Genomic DNA, 24269 nt, shown 5'->3' on the forward strand with positions numbered 1-24269 from the left:
ATCCCCTGTCCTGGCATCAACCGATCCATAGAGACCATGACCCTGAAAGGACACACCTGGAAAGCTGATGAATTTTCTATTGAGATCCTCCCCGGAAAACCCACCTAAAATTCCTACCTTTAGAAAAATGATAAAAACGTTTGAGGCAAAGTACCCAGTTCTCTCTCTCTCTCTCTCTCTCTCTCTCTCTCTCTCTCTCTCTCTCTGCATGCCCATGACTTTCTCCCCTTCTTTCCGAAGGCACATATATTTGCTTTCTTTCTCCAAGGGCCCTTATTTTGCCTTGGTAACTTAATTGCTAAGTCCATGCAGCTCAGCTGATTCACTTCTTCTGCTCCTGTGACTTTCTATCTAAAGGGCCGAGGCAGCCATGCCAAGGCTCAATTATTCATCAAATTTACAAAGGGCCAAGGCAGCTCCACCTAAGCTCACTCCTATTGCTATAATCTTGCCTCTTTTATCTTAAGCCCTTCCTTTAATAAACATACTCTCAAAATCACCTAAACTCATATTGTTCAATCTTCCCTGTGCAACTCAGGAGCCAAGAGCCCATATTGCCAGAAACAATACTATTAGTCTAAAAATACAGAATGGCTTTAGTTTCTAGATATGTGTGGTACATACATTATATTACATAAACAGAAATAATCTAGAACCAAAAATAAACTAGTGTCTATAGTTACCTCAAGATAAGACTATGATGGAAGGTGATTGTGGTCAGGAATATCTACTGCTTTATCTATAATTTTTGATACTTTATAGATGTATATAATTTTAAAAATTCTGATTAAAACTGATTTCTATACAGTCTTGACCAACTGAGAAATTTGGTCTTCATGTAAAAGGCAGAAAATAATAGGTTTTTTTTTTTGTTTTTGCAATTTTTTTTATTTTTTACTTATTTATTTATTCATTTATTTATTTATTTATTTAAATCTTTATTGTTGAATGTAGAATGTATTACAGATGTTCCAAATTTTTTCCCCCATTGACCCCCTCCTCCCCACTCCCACCCCCTCCCGCCTTTTCCCACACTATTGTCTGTGTCCATTGGTTATGCATGTAAGTTCTTTGGTTTATTTCTTCCCACCCCCAACCCCTTTCCCGTTGAGGTTTGTCAGACTAGCAATGAATTTGTACTTCTTAATCCCTTCACCTTTTTCACCCATTCCCCCAACCCCCCTCCCATCTAGCAACCAACAAAATGTTCTCTGTATCTTTGAGATTGTTTCTGTTCTACCTGTTCATTTTGTTTGTAGATTCCATTGGCGATAGATATATATTCATTGCCATTTTGTTTGTTCATATATTTTATCTTTTTCTTCAAAAAGACCCTTCATCATGTCATATAATAATGGTTTGGTGGTGATAAACTCCTTTAACTTTTTCTTGTCTGGGAAACTCTTTATATGGCCATCGATTCTAAATGACAGCTTTGCAGGATAGAGTAAGCTTGGTTGTAGGTTCTTGCTTTTCATCACTCTGAATATTTCTTGCCACTCCCTTCTGGCCTGCAAAGTTTCTTCTGAGAAATCAGCTGACAGCCTTATGGGAACTCCCTTGTAGGTAACTAGCTGCCTTTCTCTTGCTGCTTTTAAGATTCTCTCTTTGTCTTGAACCTTTTGCATTTTGATGATGATGTGTCTTGGTGTGGGCCTCTTGGGGTTCATCTTGTTTGGGACTCTCTGTGCTTCCTGGACTTGTATGTCTGTTTCCTTCACCAAGTTAGGAAAGTTTTCTGCCATTATTGTTTCAAATAGGTTTTCGATTTCTTGTTCTTGCTCTTCTCCTTCTGGCACCCCCAAGATGCGAATGTTGGCACGTTTGAAGTTGTCCCAGAGGCTCCTTACACTATCCTCATTTTCTTGGATTCTTTTTTCTTTTTGTTGTTCTGATTGGGCATTTGTTGCTTCCTTATATTCCAAATCAATGGTTTGCTTCTTGGATTTACGTATTCTACTATTTAAGCTGTGTAAATTATTCTTTATTTTAGTTAGTGCCTCCTTCATTTCTGACTGTGCATCCATCATTTCTGACTGGTCTTTTTTATGCTCTTGAGGCCCTCCCTAAGTTCACTGAGGTTCTCACTAAGTTCATTGAGCATCCTTATAAGCAATATTTTAAACTCAGCGTCTATTAGGTTGCTTATCTCCATTTCGCTTAGGTCTTTTCTTGGGGTTTTGTTCTGTTCTTTCATTTGGGACCTGTTTCTTTGTCTCCTCATTTTGGCTGCCTCCCTGTGTTTGTTTCAGGTGTATTACTTAACGAGAGGTATGGGGCTAGCTGAGACCAGATGCTGCTTGTTTGAAAGAATTTAGGAAAAACCTGAAGCAGGATCTAAGGCCAATCCTATAGTTAAGCAAGTGGCAACCGCTTGGGTGGGCCTGAAAGTCGTGTGGGGCGGGGCGGGGCGGGGCATCAGGGAGTCAGCAGGGCAGGGCTACCAGTGTGAGCCAGGTTGCTGGAGTCCCAGATATGGCTTCTGTCTGCTGCCCCAGGGAAGGGCTCACCAAAGGAACAAAGGCCTCTGACAGCACGTTTCTCCTGGAGAAAGCCCCCTCTCCAGCCCTCGCTCCAGTGCCAAACAGCTCAGTTCTTCCCTGTATGTCTCTGGTGCCCCTCGAGCTGCCTCCCCTCAGAGCTTAGAGGGAGAGAGTCCGATAAGTCCGTGCGCGGGCCCTTTAAGGAGTTGCCTGGGGCTCCAGCCGCCTCAGCCTCCCTGAGCCTCAGTTCCCGCTGGTTTTTCCAGCCTGAAGTTATGGGGACTTCTCTTCCTGGCTTTGGAACCCTGAGCGGGGCACCGGTCTCGATGTGGCTGCTTCTTTAATTCCGTAGTTGTAGGACTTCCATTCAGCTTGATTTCAGGCGGTTTTGAATGATGATTGTTCTGTAGTGTAGTTGTAACTTTGATGTGGTTGTGGGAGGACGCGATACCGCATTTACCTACACCGCCATCTTGACCGGAAGTCCCAGACAATAATAGGTTTTAATGAAGGATTTTGAATGGAGTGGGTGGGCCCTGGGATGAGTTGAAGTGGAATTATGGGGTAGGACTTTAAAATAAGGCTATATCATGAATGAAACCACTAGACTCTTTTAGATATTCAGATTAAAATGTGAGCATAAAACAACTTCTAAATCAAATAAAAATGATATTAAGTAATCTACACTTCTTGTTAACTTCTATATAATTAAATCTAGGATTATGAAATGAAAAATTATTATCTACCATAAATAAATTTTGTCATCTGATGATTTCAAAATCATCTTGTCTATACCTATGGTTTTAACCAAGCTGATATTTTGATTTGTAACCCAAGGCAGCTCCCTTTGGCAAAGATAGTACCAATTAATAATCAGTATATAAGAAAGAGGTTGTTCAGATACATGTTTCAATCATGGATGAAAGAGGATTGAAAACCTCATAAGATTCTCAAGGCAATTAAAAAATTTAAACTTAAAATTATATGTAAATGTCTTTTTCTTCTAAAACTATTTCTCAGAATCTTGTTGAAATTTGTTTTATTTAATTAGTTATATTATTCCCTGAATGAGCAAAAGCATTTCTTATTTTTGCTTTAAGGAACCACATCTTGAAAATGCTGTATATAATCAAGTGATTATTTTTTATACCTGCAAAACTACGGGAAGTTTTTCCAGAAAAATACTCAACTAGCATATTTATATTTTGGTTCTTTCATATCTTGTTTTAAAAGTAAATAACAAGGGCAATAAATATAAATCTAGGAGGCAATGTAAGTCAAAAAATATTAAGAAGAAAAATTAGGCCCTGGCCGGTTTGGCTCAGGAGTTAGAGCGTCGGCCCGTGGTCCAGAGAGACCCGAGTTCGGTTTCCACTAAGGACATGTACCTCGGTTGCAGTTTGTCCCAGGCCCTGGTTGGGTCATGTGGGAGGCAGCCACTCGATGTGTCCCTTTCACGTCGATGTTTCTCTCTCTCGCTCTATTCCTCTCTCTCCCTCCCACTCTATGTGAACAAAAAATGGAAAAATGTCCTCGGGTGAGGATAAAAAAAAGAAAAAAATTGGAATATGGCTATTTTTAAATTATGGTGGTATCAAAAATAAGAGGAAGAGCTAACTTTTATTTAGAGTTTATTGGACACCAGGCATGTTCACTTGTTTTAACCCTGTGAAGGTGATGCTATTTTTTTCTTTATTTTAAAGCGAAGGAAACCGAAACTTAGAGAGGTAAAGTAATTGGTTGGAGGTTAGACATCTAGTAAAAAAAAAAATGTCTAACCTGAGCCATTTAATGATTGTGCTCTATTGCACCACTATAATAAAATAAGGAGATTATCAGTCTTTAGCAGATGCTGCAGAACAGAACCACCTGGAAAAACAGATTTAACAAAGCCCTAGATTAAGAAGGCTGAAGACAGTCTGGCCGGTGTGGCTCAGTGGTTGAGCATTGACCCATGCACCAAGAGGTTGCAGGTTCGAGCCCTGGTCAGGACACATGCCCAGGTTGTAGGCCCGATCCCAATGGGGGCATGCAGGAGGCGGCCAATCGGTGTTCTCTCTCATCGATGTTTCTATCTCTCTCTCCCTCTCCCTTCCTTTCACTCTAAAATCAACAAAGAAAAAAAAGGTTTTTTTAAATAAATAAATAAATAAATAAAAAGAAGGCTGAGGACATATCAACTTTACAGGGACTAGTCCCGCTTTCTCTTTTGTATTATAAATCTTACCCTTCACTGAATCTTGAAATAATGTCTGGAAATTGTTATTGATTTATATCATTGACTCTGATAAAGAGTGAACATGGTATCAATCATTGTAAAATATTTTACAAAGGGTCATTTAAAAATGAAATCTATGATACAATTATATTTTAATAGGAAATTCAAAGAAAGTAGGTTAGCTGGTAATCAATGAATAGTACTCAGAAAAAGTGTCACCATTAGATATTAAAAGTAAGAACAGCAGTTAGGGGACACATTGTAAATTAAATGTATAAAAAGTTGAACACATCACATGTGCAGGCCAAGTTAAAATAGATTTGAAAGAATACTATTAATTTGATTTGCATTCTTCCTGTAAAAACTGTCCAGAAAATGGAGAGAATATTGAAAAGTTGTTAAATTGCTGTTCTTACAGAATAAGCAGTAAACCTAATTCTGTTCCTCCAGGAAGAATGACAGCCCTACCTGACTCTGGTGCTTATTTTCTTAGGAAATCAAAGCAATTTTTACTCTGTTGTGATGTCTACATGAGACATCGAAAGGGCCATGGTGAATCAGAATTTCATGGCTATGAGGGAATACAGAGGTCATAAAGTCTAATGCCTTTCTCCTTTCCAATATTTGGATTGGATTGGATTATGTTGTATAAATACGTTCAGAGTTTAGTCACATTGAACTGATGGCCAGGCGATGACCAAGGTCACCCTTTACATGATTCAGTCCACCAAATTTAAAGAGCAAAAGGAGCCTGTTTCTAAGAAGATATACTTGAAATAATTAAATGTTTAAAAGCTAGATTAACTATTTGTAGGTATATCTTTTCCATATGTTGTTGATAAAAGAATGAAGTAGAACCTAGCTAGAATTCTCATGCTTATTTCCGTAGTTTTTGAATATACACTTAGAGAAACCAGGTTAAAACCAACATAATTTTAGCATTTATTTTTTCCCGCAGAGGATAAGAAGAGGTACAAAGAGAACAAAGCTGCAACTTAATGGGCAAAGAAAGATTAACATTATAAGCAAACAAAACGTTAACCTTAATTAATTCTGATCTGTGAGTACACTCTGTGTTTTCCATTTGTTTGAAATATTTAATGATATATATGCTATTATGTATTAAATAATGCTGTACATATATGTGTGTGACTGTGCATATTTATGTATTGTGTAGTTGTGTCTGTGTGTGATTGTGTGTATAAAATCTGGACTGATTCACACCAGAATGTTAACACAGGCCTGCAATTTCTCATCTAAAGTCTTTGGGACCAGCTGGGTTTTGAAATCCGAATAGTTCAGAGTTCAGGCTGTTAATCTAATACATACGGACTGTATTACGTGCTTTTCTCAGGAAGCTTGGAGGCAGCACTGTAAATCAAGCGCATCCCTACACGAACTGCCTAAAGACCTCACATGGTTCAGGTCAAGTTAAGTTCTGCCTCTCAATTTATTTATCACATACTTACTGCTTTCCAAATTTTAATTTTCCAAATGGCTGATTAGAGATTATGGACCTATAATGGGCTTCTTAATGGTGAAATCTGATGAGAATTTTCTTGTTTTTCTTTTCTCTCACCTAAAGTCTCTAAAATAAACTTTTACCATAGCCAAGTAATAGAAGTAAGAAGGAACAGAGACAGACAAAACTCTTACCTTCTCAGGAGTGAATTAAATATGGCTGAGGCTTAGCAAGAACCCAGGACCGGTCACTCCCTTGGAAGGACATCACAATCAAGCTAAGGGGGTTGGTGATGAATGAGAGCCCCCAACTGGGGAGAAAGGATAGCCAGCCTCTGTGCTGAGCCCCATGGGGGGGGGGTGAAGGGAGAGAGGAGAGTAGCTGGGCAAGGCTGCTAGAGAAAGCACCTCTCAAATCTGTTGCTACCAAATTATAAAATCCTATCAAACCACTGGTGAATCTACACACGAGTTAATATTCCCCCGATGATAAAGAGTAGTCTCAATCTATACTGCAAAGTAGAGCAAAACAAAGACCAAAATCCCAAAGAAATATTAAAGAGAAAAAAAAAAACTGCACAATGCTGAAACTCCTCAATAATAGGGATAGGTTCATGAGTGTCTCCAGGCTGAGCAAGGAATGGCATTTGCCTCAACTTGTGTTTCTCAAATAAGTATTACCAACTGGACATTCCAGGTTTTGTTTTGTTTTGTTTATTATTAAGACTTTCGGAGCAATTTTAAGTTCACTGCAAAGGCGAGGGGAAGGTAGAGTTTTCCACATACCCCCTGCTCTCAAAATGCATAGTCTCCCCATTATCAACATCCCCCACCAGAGTGGGGCATTTGTTACAACTGATAAATTATATTTACACATCATAATCACACAGTGTCCATAGTTACCATTGTGGTTAATTCTTAGTGGTGTACGTTCTATGGGCTTAAACCACTGAATATATGACATTTGTCTATCATTGTATTGTCATAATGTTTTCCCTACCCTAAAACCCCTCTTTTTATTCCTCGTCTCCCCCTGCCTTCCCCAACCCTGGCAACTACTGATCTTTTTATTGTCTTTATAGTTTTGTCTTTTCCAGATTGTCATATAATTGTGTTACTGGAGAATCAGATTCCTCCCTCGCTAGTGGGAGTGGTGTTCTCAGGGCACAGTTGGAATAAGCATATTCAGAGGCCCCAGCAGAAGGATGAGAGGTGGCAGAAGACTTTATTTGTGTGAAATTACATTCCTGAGTTTCCAATGTCCCATTTCCCACAAGCCAGTCCTTGAAGAAGGGTAGCTGGGGCTTTAGCAAAGCAAAAAGCAAAGCCAGAGTCCAGAGTTTCTGCTCCATGGTGCACCTGTGTCCAGATGAGAATTAGTTAAGATTTAGTCCATTAATCTACTGCATGGGTCCCACATGGCTGTGGGCCAGATGGTGGGTGCAGGGCATGGGACCCCCACAAGCTGAGTGTCTGACTCCAGCGGCAAGAGAGAGAGCGGAAGCAAGAGAGGGCTGTCTTTTGTCTAGAAGATTAAATTTGGGGTTTCCTAAACTTGCAGTGGCTACGCCTACTCTGGCCACTGACATGCTTCCAGATGTGATGGACAGGTGTCACCTCCCATCAGATCTCGCTGAGCATGCATCAAGACCACCTTTGTTCAGTCCCTTCCCCCGTGCAAGGAATGGACCTGGAGTACTAAATTAGCTGATTTCCCCCTTACTCCTTTCCTGTTAAATAATAACCAGGTTATTGTGCTGATAAAAGCTGGAATCATACAGTATGTAGCCTTTTCACATTGGCTTCTTTCATTTAGTAATATGCATTTTAGGGTTCCTCTATGTCTTATCATGGCTTGATAGGACATTTTATTTAACACTGCACTGTCTGGATGTAGCACAATTTTTTTATCCATTCACTTATTCAAGGACATTTGGTTGCTTTCAGCTTCTGAGAGTTATGAATAAAGCTGCTATAAAAATTCATGTGAAGGTTTTTTTTTGTGTGTAGAAAATGACATTGTTTTCTTCCAAGTAATATCAATTAACAATAGACTCTGAAAGACCTTAACAATTTCACTCTAACTAAAAATAAACCTAATAAAAAGTTTATAGAGAATATAAATAAATAAAACAAGATTTCAAATTGTTCTGATTCTGTTTGTCTTGCCACATGTAATGAACATGGCCATAAAAATGACTCCATGACTGGCCTTTATAAAATGTTTTCCAATGAAGAGTTAACAGATTCATGGTGTTTTGGGCCATTAGAAATGGGAGCCAAATCATACACATAATCCCTGAGACTCAGGGAAGTTTGGAGATTTTCATAGAGTGAAGAAGCCTCTAGTCATTGAGCCTAGAGTTGTGGTCAGTAGGAGAGTCCTTCTCAAAATAAAGAATACTGACATTTATTGTCTACTATGCCCAGACAATGTCCAGATAATAACCACAGCAACAATAATAGCTAACTTTTTGTGTTTACCCATGCCAGGTTTCTTTCACGTGCTTGACATGCATAAATCATTTAGTCCTCACAGTAAGTACAATGTAGATAATGCTAACAGTGGTCCATGCTCCTCCCTGGCCCTCCTGCTTCCATGGGCAGGACTTCCCTGAGGTAGCACTGCTGTTACTGACCCTTGCTCTTTCCCCCGGGGAGGAGGAAGGTTTGACTGATTGCTGATGTTAAAAGAAGCAGCTTGGCATCCTCAACTCCTGCTTTGTCTCTCATTCAGCTCCCCTTCTGTGAGCCAACCCGTCTTCCGGAGGCAAGGCATGCAGTCTGATATCATCCCTGGCTGATGGTAAAAGGTTTCCCCCAATGTGTGTGTCTTGTGTTTCTCCAGCAGAGACCATTGTTCTCTGGGTGAATCTGTTTATTCTGAGGCGAAATATTATTTTCAATATATGGCTGCAGATTCTAAAGCCATCTTCTCTAAAATATTGTGCTCTCTATTTGACTTCTATGTTCATCTCAGTTGGTTCAAAAATGAGGACCAGCCTTGGTCGGTTTAACTCAGAGGTTAGAGCGTGGGCTGGAGGACCAAAGAGTTGCAGGTTCGATTCCTGTCATGGGCATATACCTCGGTTGTGGTTCAGCCCCCAGCCCTGGTCAGGGTCATGTGGGAGGCAACCAGTCAATGTGTTTCTCTCACGTCAATGTTTCTCTCTCTACCTCTCCCTCCCTCCCCCTCTCTCTCCCACTCTATCTGAAGATAAATGGAAAAATATCCTTGGGTGAGGATTAAAAAAAAAATGAGGACCAGATGAGGTATGTTATTTGTCATGGACCCCTAACAGCCTAACAATGACCCTGTCACACTCCCCCCATTTACAGAGGAAGTAACAGAAAAGTAGAGGGACTAAGCAAAATACACATGGATGTGAGCCGGAGCTCACGTTCACAGGCACCACTGTAGCAACTGTCTCTGTACCACCTAGAGTCCCCTGAAGTGTTGTTTTGATCACCACTGTGCTGCCTCAGACGGGGAGATGCGAAGCTCAAGGATGTAATATGCACAGTCATTTCACAAACAGAGCTGCACAGAGATCACAACTCATACCACCCGCCTCCAACGGCAGTACATTTTCCACCACAGTCTACCTAGTTTCAAAAATAATTAATTGCAAACATCATCCAGAATAGAGCCACGTTCAGGAGGTGGAAGTTGGGGCACTCATTTGATAAGCTACAATTGCCTTCTTTTATTATTTACCAAGAAAATGACATAAAAGTTGATAAAAATCCTCAATATTAATGGGCAGCAGAAAATAAAGCAATAGCATTAAAATGTAAATGCAGCCCAAGTAAGGTTGTTTTTTTTTTTTTCACTATCTCAACTCATCCACCATCCACACTTAAAAAACAAAACACAACAAACATTTTTCTGTTAAATAACTCTAATCTCCGTCACACTATTCAATTCTTATCTCTACTCTTGCTGCACTTCCACAGATAATTTTTGAGCCCTTGGTCAAGATAGCCTATCATCCCTGATTGTGAATGCACTTGCTTTGTTGATGTTGAAGGGACATATGTGTTGATTGTTGTCTGAGAAGATTAGCATGAAATCGGCATCTCTGCTGAGTTTTATTAATTTCTCATGTGCTTACCTGAAAAGGCAAACTGGATTCTCCAGGCTTTGCATAGAGATCGATTTTTGCTTGTCTCCACTGAGGTCCAGCGCTTCCAACGAGATCACCTTGCTTCTGCCAATTTCCGCCCAGTGACGTTCTTGTGAAAACAGACAGATGCGCGTGCCGAGACAAATGATACCCAAACCGCACCTGGTGGACAGATATTTTTGAATATTCCATTTTACTGTCCCACGTGGCTATTCCGTAACTAAAAATATCCCAACCTACTTGGGTGTGAAATATAATCTTCTCAATTTTCCTTTCCTCCAAGTGGGTAAGCCCAGAAAATGGCAAGCACTGCCTTCGCCAGACGTCTATTCTCTCCTGAAGAAGAGGCTCAGGGGGGCCGTACCAGTGGGCGTATTTAACACGTATTATGGGTACATCCAAAAGGAATGGGGCCCTGGCCGGTTTGGCTCAGCGGTTGAGCATGACCTGCGGACCAGAGAGTCCCAGGTTCGGGTCCCACTAGGAGCACGTACCAATCAATCAATCAATCAATCAATCAATCAATCAATAAATAGGAAATGGGGCACCAGCATGCTACCAAAACAAGTTTGCGGACACTTATTTGTCCGCAGCGTCACGGAAGTGTCCCGGAGCCATGCCTATTGCTGCTTATGAATCTGGGGAGGCACACTTCTGTCTCAAAGTTACAAAAGCAGGTGACACTGTTCATCCTCCTTGATGTCTCAACACCGAATGATGAAAAAGTTCTCTTGAAAAATTGTTTTCTCAAATAAAAAGAAACTATAAGTCATACTTGCTACTAATCCCCCCTCTTTTGTAACATTTATCAAAGAATTTGGGAGCTTATATGATAATGCTCATTAATAATTTTATTATATTTTTTCCATCACCATTTATCCCCTCTATGTCCTCTTCCACCTCCGCCCACCTTCCTCTCCCCCACAATCACCACACACTTGTCCATGTGCATGAGTTCTCTTTTTTTTCTTTTTGCTCAATCCCTCCACGACCCCCACCCCTAACAACCCCCACACCAGAGCTGTCTGCCTGCTCTCTATCTATGAGTCTGTCTCTATTTTTCTTGGTAGTTCAGTTTGTTTATTAAATTCCACACATGACTGAAATCATATGGTACTTGTCTTTCTCTGACTGGCTTATTTCACTTAGCATAGTGTTCATCAGGTTGATCCATGCTATCACAAAGGGTAAATTTTTCTTCCTTTTTATGGCAGAATAATATTCTATTGTGTGAATGTGCCACAACTTTTGTATCCACTCATCTACTGATGGACACTTGGGCTGTTTGCAAATCTTGACTACTGTAAATAACACTGCTATGAACTTGGAGTGCATATATTCTTTCAGATTCATGTTTTGGGTTTCTTAAGATAAATTCCCAGAAGAGTAATCACTGGGTCATTAATAATTTAATCCAAGTAAGTTATAGTTCTTTTTGAAACTTGGGAGCCTTGGTCATTTTGCTTCTACTCATCATCAAAGATGGCATATTCTAAACATTTGTTTGACAAGTAAACCATGTATTGAAGAAAACATATAGAGAGGATTATTTTAGGTGCTGATGATCAGTAGCTATAACATAGAATTCATCACTGTTATTTATTTAACCAATGTTTACTGACCATTTACTCAGTACCAGGCACTGAGGAAGGCGCTGATTAATTCCCTCAGTGGTTGGAGAATTCCCCACTCTGTGAAATATGTCAACTAAACCTCCATAAACACAGGTTCAGACACACAACAGTCTCTTTTCCCCTTTTCATTATGACCCAGGAAGTCTTCAGGCTGCATTTTTCCAGGAGAAACACAACATGAAGAGATGAAGCCCCACAGAAACAAAATCCTTCTCTTTGGATTTAAAATGATTCCTTTTTAGTTTCATTTCATTTTAAATTCTTGCTTTTTTCTTTGTCACTAGCTTTTATTTTGTTATATGAGCAGATGTTCTTGCATTTATACAGGCTACCCATTTATTTCCCTCTCGGTACCAATTTCAATGGAGATGAAAGTTGACAAAATTTTACTAAATTCCTTTTAAAAATTGTTCATTATAAAATATCAAGCATTTTCTGTTCTAATGTGGTACTCATTTTTTCAATGTATACTTTATTGATACTACCTGATCAAATAAAATCTTTCTGTCTGTCCATTTCATTTTAGATTGTATTACCAGGTTCACATAAACTCACACCTTGACAGGTAAGCAGAAATGTAAATGCAAATGAAAGTGTTTAATTAAATTCTATGGAAAGGGAGGATTTATGTTCCTCAATTACAATTAAACGTTAGATCCCTGCTGTAATTTCAGCATGTTCCAAGCTTGTAAATATGCAAAGCAGAACTTTAACCCTATTGTACAAGAGATATGCATGCCCCTCAGAATTTCAAACTGTCAGACTGTCACTCAGTACAACACCAGTGTGAGGTTATTTTAATAGTATATGAAGAGTAAGAAGCAAAGGGATCCATATGCAATAGGACAATGGCTTAGAACTTATATTTAATTTACTATTTTAACATAATTGGCATTGTAGAAACTTAAGGAGAATTCTTGAGACAAAGAAACCCTCTGTAGTCTTTTCACATTTAATATTGGTAAGGGTGAAACATGGATCAAAAGTTATCAGCACAGCCCAGCCAGTTTGGCTCAATGGTTGAGCATCTGCCCATGCACCAAGAGGTCACTGGTTCGATGCCCAGGTTGTGGGTCAAATCCCAGTGGGGGACACGCAGGAGGCAGCCCATCAGTGTTCTCTCACATCAAAGGTTTTATCTCTCTCTCCATCTCCCTTCCTCTCTCTCTAAAATCAATAAAGAGAAAAAAAATTGAAAAAAAAAAAGGTTATCAATATAGCTGTGATTTCAGATAGCCACTCATCAAGTGTGCAAGGTCTGTGGCTCTCAATCTAATAACACACCAGTAGTAGGAAAACAAGACATGAACTCAAAATCATGATGGTGCATGTTGTGAATACCTCACAGAACCTATCACGGCAATTTGTATTCACTAGGTATTCAGTTAATAAGCATTGAAAAAAGGAAGAAAGGGATGAGTGGACTAATAGCATCAGTGCTTAACTAAATATTATAAACTTTGGGAAAGAGAGAGACAGAGACAGAGACAGAGAAGAGAAAGAACCTGCTCTGTGTCAGAAAATACAGACTTCAAAGTTTTGTGGGGGAAAGTAAAAGAAAAGGAATGAATAACAATAATGTACATAATGACAAAGGTACGAAAATAGTGTGGCTATTTACATGTGAATTAATTAGCATTAAGCAAAATTTAAAAATCCTTTTCTTAGTTATACTCATCGTATTTTAAGTGCTCAGTAGCTGTATGTAGCTCGTGGCTACCATCCTGGACATAGAAGTGGAAAATTCCCATCACCACAAAAAGTTCTACTAAACAGAGCTTGTGCAAAATTACGCCAACCATTTAAAATGTATTTACTACTTATTGTTAAAGGAAATTATTATCTTTATTCATGCCTGATTCATTATAAAGCAGTCAAATACAATGTTAACATTAAAGGCTTGGTTTTATTTCTCTTGAGTCTTCACTAAGGCACAGTTTATCTCCAGTGCGACTATGCAAAACACGAATCCCTGTATTCGAGAGAATGTCAAGTGGTTTGAAAAGCTTGCAGCAAAACAGTTCCTTTCATTGCAAATTGGAGAGAAAAAATAAAGTTCAAATCATTTTATTGTTTTTAACAGTATTCTCTCTAATTTTACATGACTTATGTGTTTAAAAACATCAAACCATCAGTTTTACTACAAAATGAAAAGACATCTTATCAGGCAACGTACACACTAGTTACTGAGTCTGGGTCAGTAACTCAGCTGCAGAGCTGACCCCGGTGCAGCCACCCGCTCTGTGGTTTCAAAGGTGCCCTGTGATGTTCCCTGAAGGAGCGGCCAGTTCTACAAAGGAGTAACAAGGTCTTCTGATACTTAATTCTATGAAGGCTATAACAGGGTATTATTTAGAAGTTCAAAATCATTTCTTCCTTGTTTCTCTCTTTTCTGTTTCATTTGCCTTTGGTCTATCTCCAATTGAAAATCAACTCTTCAAAGTTTCTGCTTCTTTCCTCAACTTTCCCCTGGTCTTTGTCCCTCCTGCTGCCCCGTCTCAGAGACACTTTCCCCTCTTCACGCCCTTGCTCAGTTGTGGTCCAGCGGTCAGCTACCTCTGCCCCCTCTGCTTCAGACCAGACCCTGTCTGCTATTGCTGCACCTGCTATAGCTTCAAGATCTAGAATAACAAACATAGCAAGAAAAAAAAAGTAGAAAAGAAACGTTAGCTCCTCAAAATTCAGCTGGCAATAAGTCCATATTGAGAAGAAAGATTATGTATCACACACACACACACACACACACAACTCATTGTTACAATAATGATTTTTATGACTTCTAGTCATAATTATGTTTTTGCCTGTGCAGTCTTTACCCGAACAAGCTTATGTGGAAGCTCTGAATCCTCAGTTCAGCGTACCCTGTTTTTCTCATTTACTAATTAACCTCCATGTGCTTTGATCCCACACAAGTGAAGAGCGTTCCAGCTCAGTGCTTCCCCATAGCTGGTGCTTCCTCTCGGACCTGCCACATCCTCTACCATCTCTCCCTGGAGGAAACAAAACGATCGGGCAGCAAAGTGTGACTGCACCACTCCAAGCCCCAGTCCATCATTACTCTTTTCCTTCATTTGCCTTCGATGTGAGTTCATCACTCTGTTGGAGGAACGTTCTAAGACATGGCCTTTCAAAACTTGTTGAGAGAGATGTTATAAGTGATTGTTGCACAGTACTGACCCTCTTGCGGCACTTAGCCCCAGATTGCTATCAGCATCCCTCCCTGAACTCACTAAACTCTACATTTGGGGCAAGCCTATGTTTAGGTTGTCCCTGTGGTCTCCCAGCTCCAAGGACTGTGCTCAGCACGGAGCAGGTAAGCACCAGAGTGCACTGATTCAGATATACACTGTTTACATTGGAATTGCTGTGAGCATAGAGGGGGAGGAGGTCTCTGAGCTATTTTTGTTTTGGCTTTTCCTTCTTAGATTCTACAGCTGGAACCTAATGATGACGCATGTGTCTTCTCTGCATTGGCTGCTGGGGAACCGATGCAAATGTGAAGTGTGGCCGAGCATAGTTTGTGTTGGAACCAACCCACCTCTGGCTTCATCTGTCTTTGCCCCGATACCTTCGTTCACTTTTTCTCTTTATAAATTTTTTAAATATGCAAATATATATGAGGCAGAAGCTTCATATTTTCAATCTTCCTGTATCTTTTGAATCTCAGAAGTGGGATACCATGCCTTTTCCCAGTCACTCAAATATGAGAACTCACAAAATATGAATCCACATAAATCCCCTTCATGTTTGATATTTCCTAGTTAATTGGAAACAGTAGCAGCATTTCAATACCAACAAGAAACATTGGCTTCTGGGTCCCACATGTTTGGTTTGTCCCATCTCCTGGCTGTTGAAGAGAAAAATGCCAAGTTTCCACCAGTGACTGAAGGAAGGTTTGAAGCTTTTACATTCAAATCCACATCTTGAACAAGAATAAATTAGGAAGCACCGTGCATGCTGATGCCATGTGTTGGCTATACATACAGTACAAGGTAATAATGCAAAATAACCTTAAAAGTCTGCTGTTAGAAAAGGACACTCAAAAGAAAGTTTCATAGTCTTTTAAAGTCCTTTAAAAACATATGTTCTTCACGGTATTAGCCTGATGGGATTATGTAAGAAAAAAGATCATGCGATATTATAAAATGAAGGCTTTGATCATATAAAACGCCTGGTTGTCTCACTGCCTCATTTTATCATTTTATAATGAAGAACATTTGCTATTCCATGAATACAACTCTAATCAATATGTTCCATTTAGAAGGATCAACTGGATTTTCTGATTACTCAAGAAGATAAGAATTTAGTTTGTTCTCTTGTTCTGTAACTTTTATGAAAGAATCATAAACCAAAGAACTTATATGCATATATGCACAGCCAATGGACACAGACAATAGTTTGGGAAAATCACAAGGGGAGTGGGAGCAGGGAGGAGGGGGTCCATGGGGGAAGAAGCAGGGGAAATCTGTAATACTTTCAACAGCAAAGATTAGAAGAAAAGAATCAAGCATTGCCACAGACTTATAAAAAAAAGTAATACTGTATTCTTAGAACAGCCGTCTTGGAGATAGCATTCACTATGTGTATCTCAGAGTATAAATAACATTCTCTTAAAACACTGCTGCTGAAGCTGGAAAATATTATAAAGTCATCCAAATACTCCTCCAACTCAAAGATCATGAAGATGAAAGCAGATGGAGACAAAATGTAGAAAACAAACACCTCTTCGGCCGGTCTGGGATGGGTTTTTGAGAAACTCTCGTTTTCCCAACAATGAAGGCAAAGCGTGAAATCAGAGTCTGAGGCCCTGGGAAACCGAGGACTTGGTTCTGAGAGATAAACCATCAGGCACCTGAATTCTCCACCTGCTTTCACGGAGTCTTCACCTAAATCACTTCCCAGAGCTAAGCTGCAAATGTAAGTAACAGTGGAGAAAAATGTCCTCAGGTAGAAAGAATCATAAATTTAAACACTACCCCAGGGACCAAAATGAATTGTTACCGGGGTCCAACAATGGGGGTTATCTTTTAAAAGAAGGGAAGAAAAGAAAAGATTTCTCAGTGAGTCTCAGAAATTTCTAATTAGCTCTTAAGGTTTGTGTTCAAAATTTTGTAAAAGACGTAATATTAATATATTCTATCCCTTTTAATCAAATGTCTCTAATATATTTAACAAGGGGGATCATATTACTTCGGTATAAGACCGTGAACATGCAAGTGAAATCTCCAGGAGTTCTCAAACAAAATTAAACAAACAGAGAAACAACTATTTATCACATATGGTTTAATTAAAATATAGCAAAGGTGGGAGAGTATAGAGCACATCTGAGTGAAGTGGAAGTCACGTCCAGGCAGCGGTTTTCATCGAATTCCCACAGAGAAATGGGCAGAAATAAAGAAAAAAGGAAGAAGACCTAGTAAGTGTTTTAGGGACTCTCAGATTTCTTTCAAGCTGAACACATAATTACAGTTATGCCTCTGATGTGTAATTAGTTTATTGCCAGAAATGCCTAAGAAAAATATTGTAACCTGTATGTACAGGCAATTAATTCTGTGTGTGGCAATATCGATCTCTTCATTATTTTTTGATAACTAAAGAAAAAAAACATGAGGTGAAATTCTAAGTACTCAGAGACGTGTCAGAAATCTCAAAAGGAATGAAAATAGGATAAGCTGAACAGAAACATCTAATTCAGTTTTTAGTTTTATGGAAGGGAAAGAAATTATGTTCAGTGAATACCTATTTTATGACAAATACTTTGCCTGGTGACTTATATAATCACATTTTAGTCCTTATAGCCATGAGAAGAAGGTATGCCTATACAAAGGCTACCAGTGTAGACACTGAGTCTCAAGGAGAGCATTTAATCTATGGAACAACTGAGATTCAAAAACTCACAGAGATCAGCCAAGTGGTTTAGTTGGTGGAGCATCGTCCTGTGCACTGAAAGGTTGGCGGTTTGATTCCCAGTCAGGGCACATACCTACCAGGGTTGCCAGTTCTGTCCCTGGAGGAGGCACATATGGAAGGCAACAGATCCATGTTTCTCTCTCACATCAATGTTTCTCTCTCTCTCTCTCTCTCTCTCTCTCTCTCTCTCAGCATGACCTTATGTGAGGATTTTATTTTTTAAAGTGGCAGAACTGAGATTTGAACTAGATCTGTGTGACTCCAAATCTCAGTTTTTTCTTTATTCTTCTTTGAAATGAATTGAATATCCCAATTCCTTGGTCTGTGTTGATCTAGCACCAAGAGGACTAATTGGAAAAATAAAATTTCAGAAAATATAATTATCTTTTCTGCACAGTCATCCTTTGATCTTTCTTTATTTAACTGAATTTATTTTGCTCAATTAATATTATTGGTCAAAATAAAAAGCAGTTTTGACGACATATATCCATCGCTTTTGGATTACCGAAAGAATTATATGAAAGGACATAAAATGATAGAAATATTTTTTAATACCCTCCCTCCCCCCAAAAAAGAATGATATGAGTTATTTTGTTGCAAATGATCTTTTGGAAGGACATGATACTTCCTGCTGAAATAACTCATACAAATCTCTCAATTCATCATGAAAACAGAGGTAAAACATAGCAGACATTTACTACCATGAGCAGTTCAAGCCTAACAGTTTACAACCACAGAATGGCCAATGGAAATTCCAACAGTAAATTACCTGACATGGGTTAGAGGCAGGAAGTGATTTTGTAAGAACGGGACTTCCAAGTTTGGCCATTCCCGGGAATTGATGCGCCTGAAAATAAATAAATGACCCTGCAAAAAACACACACAAAGTTATATAGATACAGGCTGTACCGTTGTACATTTAGCAGTTCCTTGCCCTAACATCTTACCCTCTCACACATTCAACTGTCAACTAAATAAAGAAAATTATATTTTTGTACTTATTTACCATTAAGCTCTATAGATAACTAAAAGTGCTTTCAGATGGATTACATTAAACACCTAAAATAAAATCCAGTTGATTAAAAACAAGTTCTGGAACTAATCCTCTAAACAAATATTTTTGCTTAACTCACGTCATAGAGTTTGAAATAAAATTAAATGAAGCTTCTAAGCTTAGATACTCAATACACCCTTAAGAAATTTCCTTGAGAACTTTATTTTCAAGTTTTTTCACAAAGTACTGAAGGATACAAGCTTATGGGATGAGTCTGGCTTCTTCTGGGGCTCACATGTTTGACATTGTTGTCTGTGCTAGTGGGGATGAAAGCTTAATTAAAGATCTAATCTGAACGGTAACAAAGTAACTGCTTTTAGATTTTAACTTCAGCGGATGTGCTCATGGCAGATGTACAGGGGATAACATCTCTTCGCAGCTCGAAAGATCACACATCTAAACTGCTGTCAGGAGAAGTTGTCACTGAATATTGAAAATTTACAGGGAAGGCTGTGCCCACCAATGTCAAGGTCTGATCCTGCCCTTTGATAATCACAAAGTGATCGGCAACTTGGAAAGCCAGCTATGTTTACTGGAAAAAACCACATTCAGAAGGGATTTTTCTAGATACTAGTCAATGCTGGCTGCATAGAAATGAAAGGATTTCAGAATTAAAATGTATTATTTTATAGATATTTCCACATATTTAACAAAATAACCAAGGTTGCTAGTCAGCAGTGTCACCTTGGAGTGAGAAAAGTAGAACCCAGTTTATATAATCTTTAAATCTCAAAGCTAACTGGGCAGGAAAAAGACTACTCTTCCCAAATTCCAACCTAAGACTAATGGAAACAGGGTATATATAAGCTCATTAAATTATATATATATATAATTAGAAATGTTCAACCCCACAACTGTTTTATTTAATGTTTAAAGAACAAATATTTGCAACATTATTCAAAGGATCTTAGGTCTTAGATGCATGCAGATATCTTTAAGAAAGGAAGAAAATATAATAATTTTTAAAAACTATCAAGCAACATCATTCATGATCAGAGATTAAAAAAAGTCTAACAAAAATATTATCAATTATAAAATTACATACATATATAAAATTATATATGAAATCCTTATGAAATAATTATATGGCCCTGACTGAGTATCATCCATGCACCAAAAGGTCATCGGTTCAAATCCTAGTCAGGGCACATACCTAGGTTGTGGTTCTGATCTCCAGTGTGGCTGTCTATGGGAGGCAAACAATCAAAGTTTCTCTCTCACATCAATGTTTCTCTCTCTCTCTTCCTCTCTCTCTCTCAAATAGATAAACACATCTTTGGGTAAGACTAAAATAATTTTAAAAACTATTATGATTATATATCCTGATCAATCAGAGATATCAAAAAATAAAGGTTTTGTTTAATTTAGCAGCTCCATCAAAACAGTCAAATAGATCAACAAATTAAAAGGTAAAATCATTTATCAACATATATTGAAAATACTGTGATAACTCAGTCATACCAAATAACAAAACTTAATAAAATATTAAAGTAAAATAATTAAATAAAGACTAAACATCAAACCCAAAATAAACAATATCCTAAATGGCAAACAACAACACTAGTTTAATTAAAATGAGAGGCTAAGTAGAGATTTCTGTTATTAATTAGAGATAATATTAGGTAATGTTAATTATATTAGACTAATATTATATTATAGGTCTAATGAAAGTAGAAGTCAATGAAATAATATATTTAGTAAACATAATAGAAAAGTAGAGATAGAGTTCTCATGTTTTGCCAATAATACAATTGTAAAACTAGAAGTTCCCAGGAATTCTATTTTTTGAGTAATGACAAGTATTAATAAAAGAATTTGCTAAGGTAAATGAAAACAAATATTTCTAAGTTATTTTTCTCAACTATAGCAATCAGTTATAGATATAGAGATAATCAGAAGTAGTCTCTTCACAATAATATTAATAGAAAATACATAGAAATAAATTCAATAGGAAAGGGACAGAACTTACAAGAAAAACATTATAAAACCTTGAGGATGACTATAAACCATCTGATAAATAGAAGCAGATAACATATTGTTAGATGGAAAGATGGTAATATAAAAATATTAAGCCCTGGCCAGTTTGGCTCAGCAGTTGGAACATTAGCCTACATACTAAAGAGTCGCAGGTTTGATTTTGCTCAAGGGCATCATGTACCTTGGTTGTGGGTTTGATCCCCAGCCCGGTCAGGATCATGCAGGAGGCAACCAATCGATGTGTCTTTCACATGGATGTTTTGCACTCTCCCTCTCCCTTCCTCCCTCCCACTCTATCTAAAAATAATCAATGGAAAAATATTTTTTGGTGAGGATTAAAAATAAATAAATAAATAAATAAATAAATAAATAAATAAATAAATGGATTTTAAAAATTTAGTGAAAATTTATTTGGAAGCTAAATGCAATCCCAAAGACTTTTAATCAAATTTTTTAAAATGAAGAATATTATATTAAAATGTGTAAAACTAGCCCTGGCCGGTTTGGCTCAGTGGTTGGAGCGTCGGCCTGTGGTACAGAGAGACCCGGGTTCGGTTCCCGCTAAGGGCACGTACTTCAGTTGCAGTTTGTCCCCGGCCCTGGTTGGTCGTGCAGGTGGCAGCCACTCGATGTGTCCCTTCACGTCGATGTTTCTCTCTCTCTCTCTTCCTCTCTCTCCCTCCCACTCTATCTGAACAAAAAATGGAAAAATATCCTCGGGTGAGGATTATAAATAAATAAATAAAAATAAAATAAAATGTGTAAAACTAAAGGGTAAAGATAATATAAACTCTGAACCCAGACCCAGGTGCTTCACCATTTTTCGAGAAGTCCTAGCCAATTCAATCACACACACACACACACACACACACACACACACACAGCTTAAGATTTAGAAAGCACAAAATAAAATTGTCATTATTTACAGACAAAATAATTGTGAACCAATGAAAGAAAACATATACGATTAGTTATAATAAATAAAATTAGCAAGGTCATTAGATATAAGGTCAATATTTAAAATTGCATTTCTATAATACTAGCAATGGTGAAATAAAAATATCGAAATCCTAGGAAAACATTAGCAACAGATTTTTATACATCGAATGCTATAAAATATTATTTAGAGAAATTAAAAAAGATATAAATAAATTGATAAGTTGCAGATATTTAAAAAGATCCTTTCTCTACGAAATACAAATAAAGGTTTCATATAAAAAATTATTTTACACCCATAAGAAATCATTTTACACTCATAAACTGGAAAATTTTAAGAGAATAAAATGCCTATTTATTGTAGACAAGTAGAAATAGTCACTCTTTTCGGTAATGAAAATGTAAGTATTAAATTTTGTAGGGGAAGTAAACTATCAATATTTATTTAAAATATAAATATATATCTTTCTGTGAAAATATAGGAGTCTCAGTCCCAATTAACTATTGCGTAGTATTAAAAACACCCTATGTAAGAAAACATGTACAAGAATGAATTTTTAAAACATTGTTATGATCCTGTCAATCAATGGGGACAATGGCATATCCAGTTCAAAGAAATGAAAAAACAAACAAAATGAATTAGGCTTCTACTTCCAGATGTAATCTTCTGTCCTAAACTAGCAAAAAAAAAAAAAAAAAAAAAATATATATATATATATATATATATATATATATATATATATATAAATGGTTTTCAAATGTGGGACAATGGGAATGCAGATCACTAGATACTGATCTCTGAAAGTGGGGTAATAAATAAGCTAAGCCATACAATTATCCCAGTTTACCATCTAGACACTTTCCAGCTGCCATGTAGAAAGTGGGGAACCAGGAGGAGTGTGGTGGTCCCTTAAAGCTGAAAAGATGGAGTTGGTACTTTGGGGACACCCAAGTGGCTAGAGTTCACAAGGCAGAGTGCCAGGAAGGAGAGGGTTACAAAGAGAGAGAGCTCCATAGATCTGCAAAGAGGTCCCCACGACACCCCGCCAAACCCCAGGAGAGTACTGACCAGCCGTGAACATGAGGAAAGTACTCAAGGCTGGGGGGAAACCTCTGAAAGGGGCAGCGTGGCAGATCCCAAAGCTCACCAGCAACCAGAAATAGTAGGCTTTTCTCACCAGTCAGAGAGAAAAAATTAGACATTGGGATTAGACAGAACACTCACGTCAAATGAAAACTTATGCTCAGACAAAAAACTGTACGCAAATTTTATAACCTATTCATTTAGAAACAATCCACATGTGCTTTAACTCATGAGTGTAAATACAAGTGATGGTTTATCTATGCAGCGAAAGACTACTCAGCAGTGAAAAAGAAAGGAACTCCCACTACAATCAACAACATAGATGAATCTCAAATCCATTATGCTTGGATTGAAAGAAGTTCGACTCAAAAAGCTACACACTGTGTGATTTCACTTACATTCTGATGAAGGCAAAATTATAGGCTCAGAAAATCACCTCAGCAGATGCCAGTGGCAGGAGGTGAGTGAGGCATTGACTACGAAATAGTGTAGCCGATTTTGGAGGGGCTAATGGAACTGTTTTATATCTTCAGATGGTTATACAATTGTCTATGTTTATTCAGAATCAGTGAACTGTACACCAAAGGTTGACTTTTATTGCATTTAAATTACACTTGAACATGAAGTGATGACTTGGCGGAATGGCTGTGAGCTGTCTTTAGTGAAGAAAAGGAGATAAGGACAATAGTTACAATATGATCTCCTTTTCGGTTCATAAACAATCACAAAAATACTTACACATATCTACTATGCATACAGACTGCTTAGATGTTTAACAGAGTAGCTAGGAAGGAGAAAGTAGAAGTCAACCAAAAATGGAGGGTAAGGAAATCAAGGCTTTATTCAAAAAAGATATGCTACATAATGTCAATTGATTCATCTTTTATGTAAAATGACACATGGAGGTGTTCAAACATGAGGAAAATACTGGAGAGTGAACAGTTTTTTTAAAAGCTGTAATCCATAAACACAAAGCTCTAAGAACAAAATGAACTGGAACTCTGGTGTCTTAGAGATGGAGGTCGTCAAACTGACTGCTGAATTTCCCCGGACACTTCCATCTCACACTCCCCGCTCCTCCCAGCCTGGTTCCTGCTCCTCCTCATGTGATCTAAGACTAGTGGTTGGCTTAAGGTGGATGATTGCAGTCATAGGTGGAGAAGTGTTGACTCAATGCCTGAGATGTTTCTTTGATTTGTCCTTTCTAAAAGGAGAAAGATGACAATTTCTTTGTCCCTCACACTTCGAATTATAACAGTTGCTCCCAGTCTTCTCAGTTTATTGTCCTTTCAACATTGTTTATATCACAGGAAAACAAAACTGGGTTTTTCAATATTTAACAAAGGAGCCCTTTTATAATCTTTCTTAGCAAAAATCATAATTAA

At 38.0% G+C, this 24269-nt stretch overlaps 1 protein-coding gene across 1 annotated transcript in view; it reads right to left on the minus strand.

The window, feature by feature from the left end:
- MALRD1 (MAM and LDL receptor class A domain containing 1) overlaps window positions 1–24269 on the minus strand; it is a 594562-nt gene that overhangs the window by 533525 nt on the left and 36768 nt on the right. Inside the window, 2 exon segments of the mRNA XM_036270540.1 lie at window positions 10278–10451; window positions 18603–18700. Of these exon segments, the coding sequence (XP_036126433.1) occupies window positions 10278–10451; window positions 18603–18700 (272 nt within the window).

The sequence above is a fragment of the Molossus molossus genome, unplaced genomic scaffold (genome assembly GCF_014108415.1).
Source record: "Molossus molossus isolate mMolMol1 unplaced genomic scaffold, mMolMol1.p scaffold_m16_p_1, whole genome shotgun sequence".
NCBI classification, from domain to species: domain Eukaryota; kingdom Metazoa; phylum Chordata; class Mammalia; order Chiroptera; family Molossidae; genus Molossus; species Molossus molossus.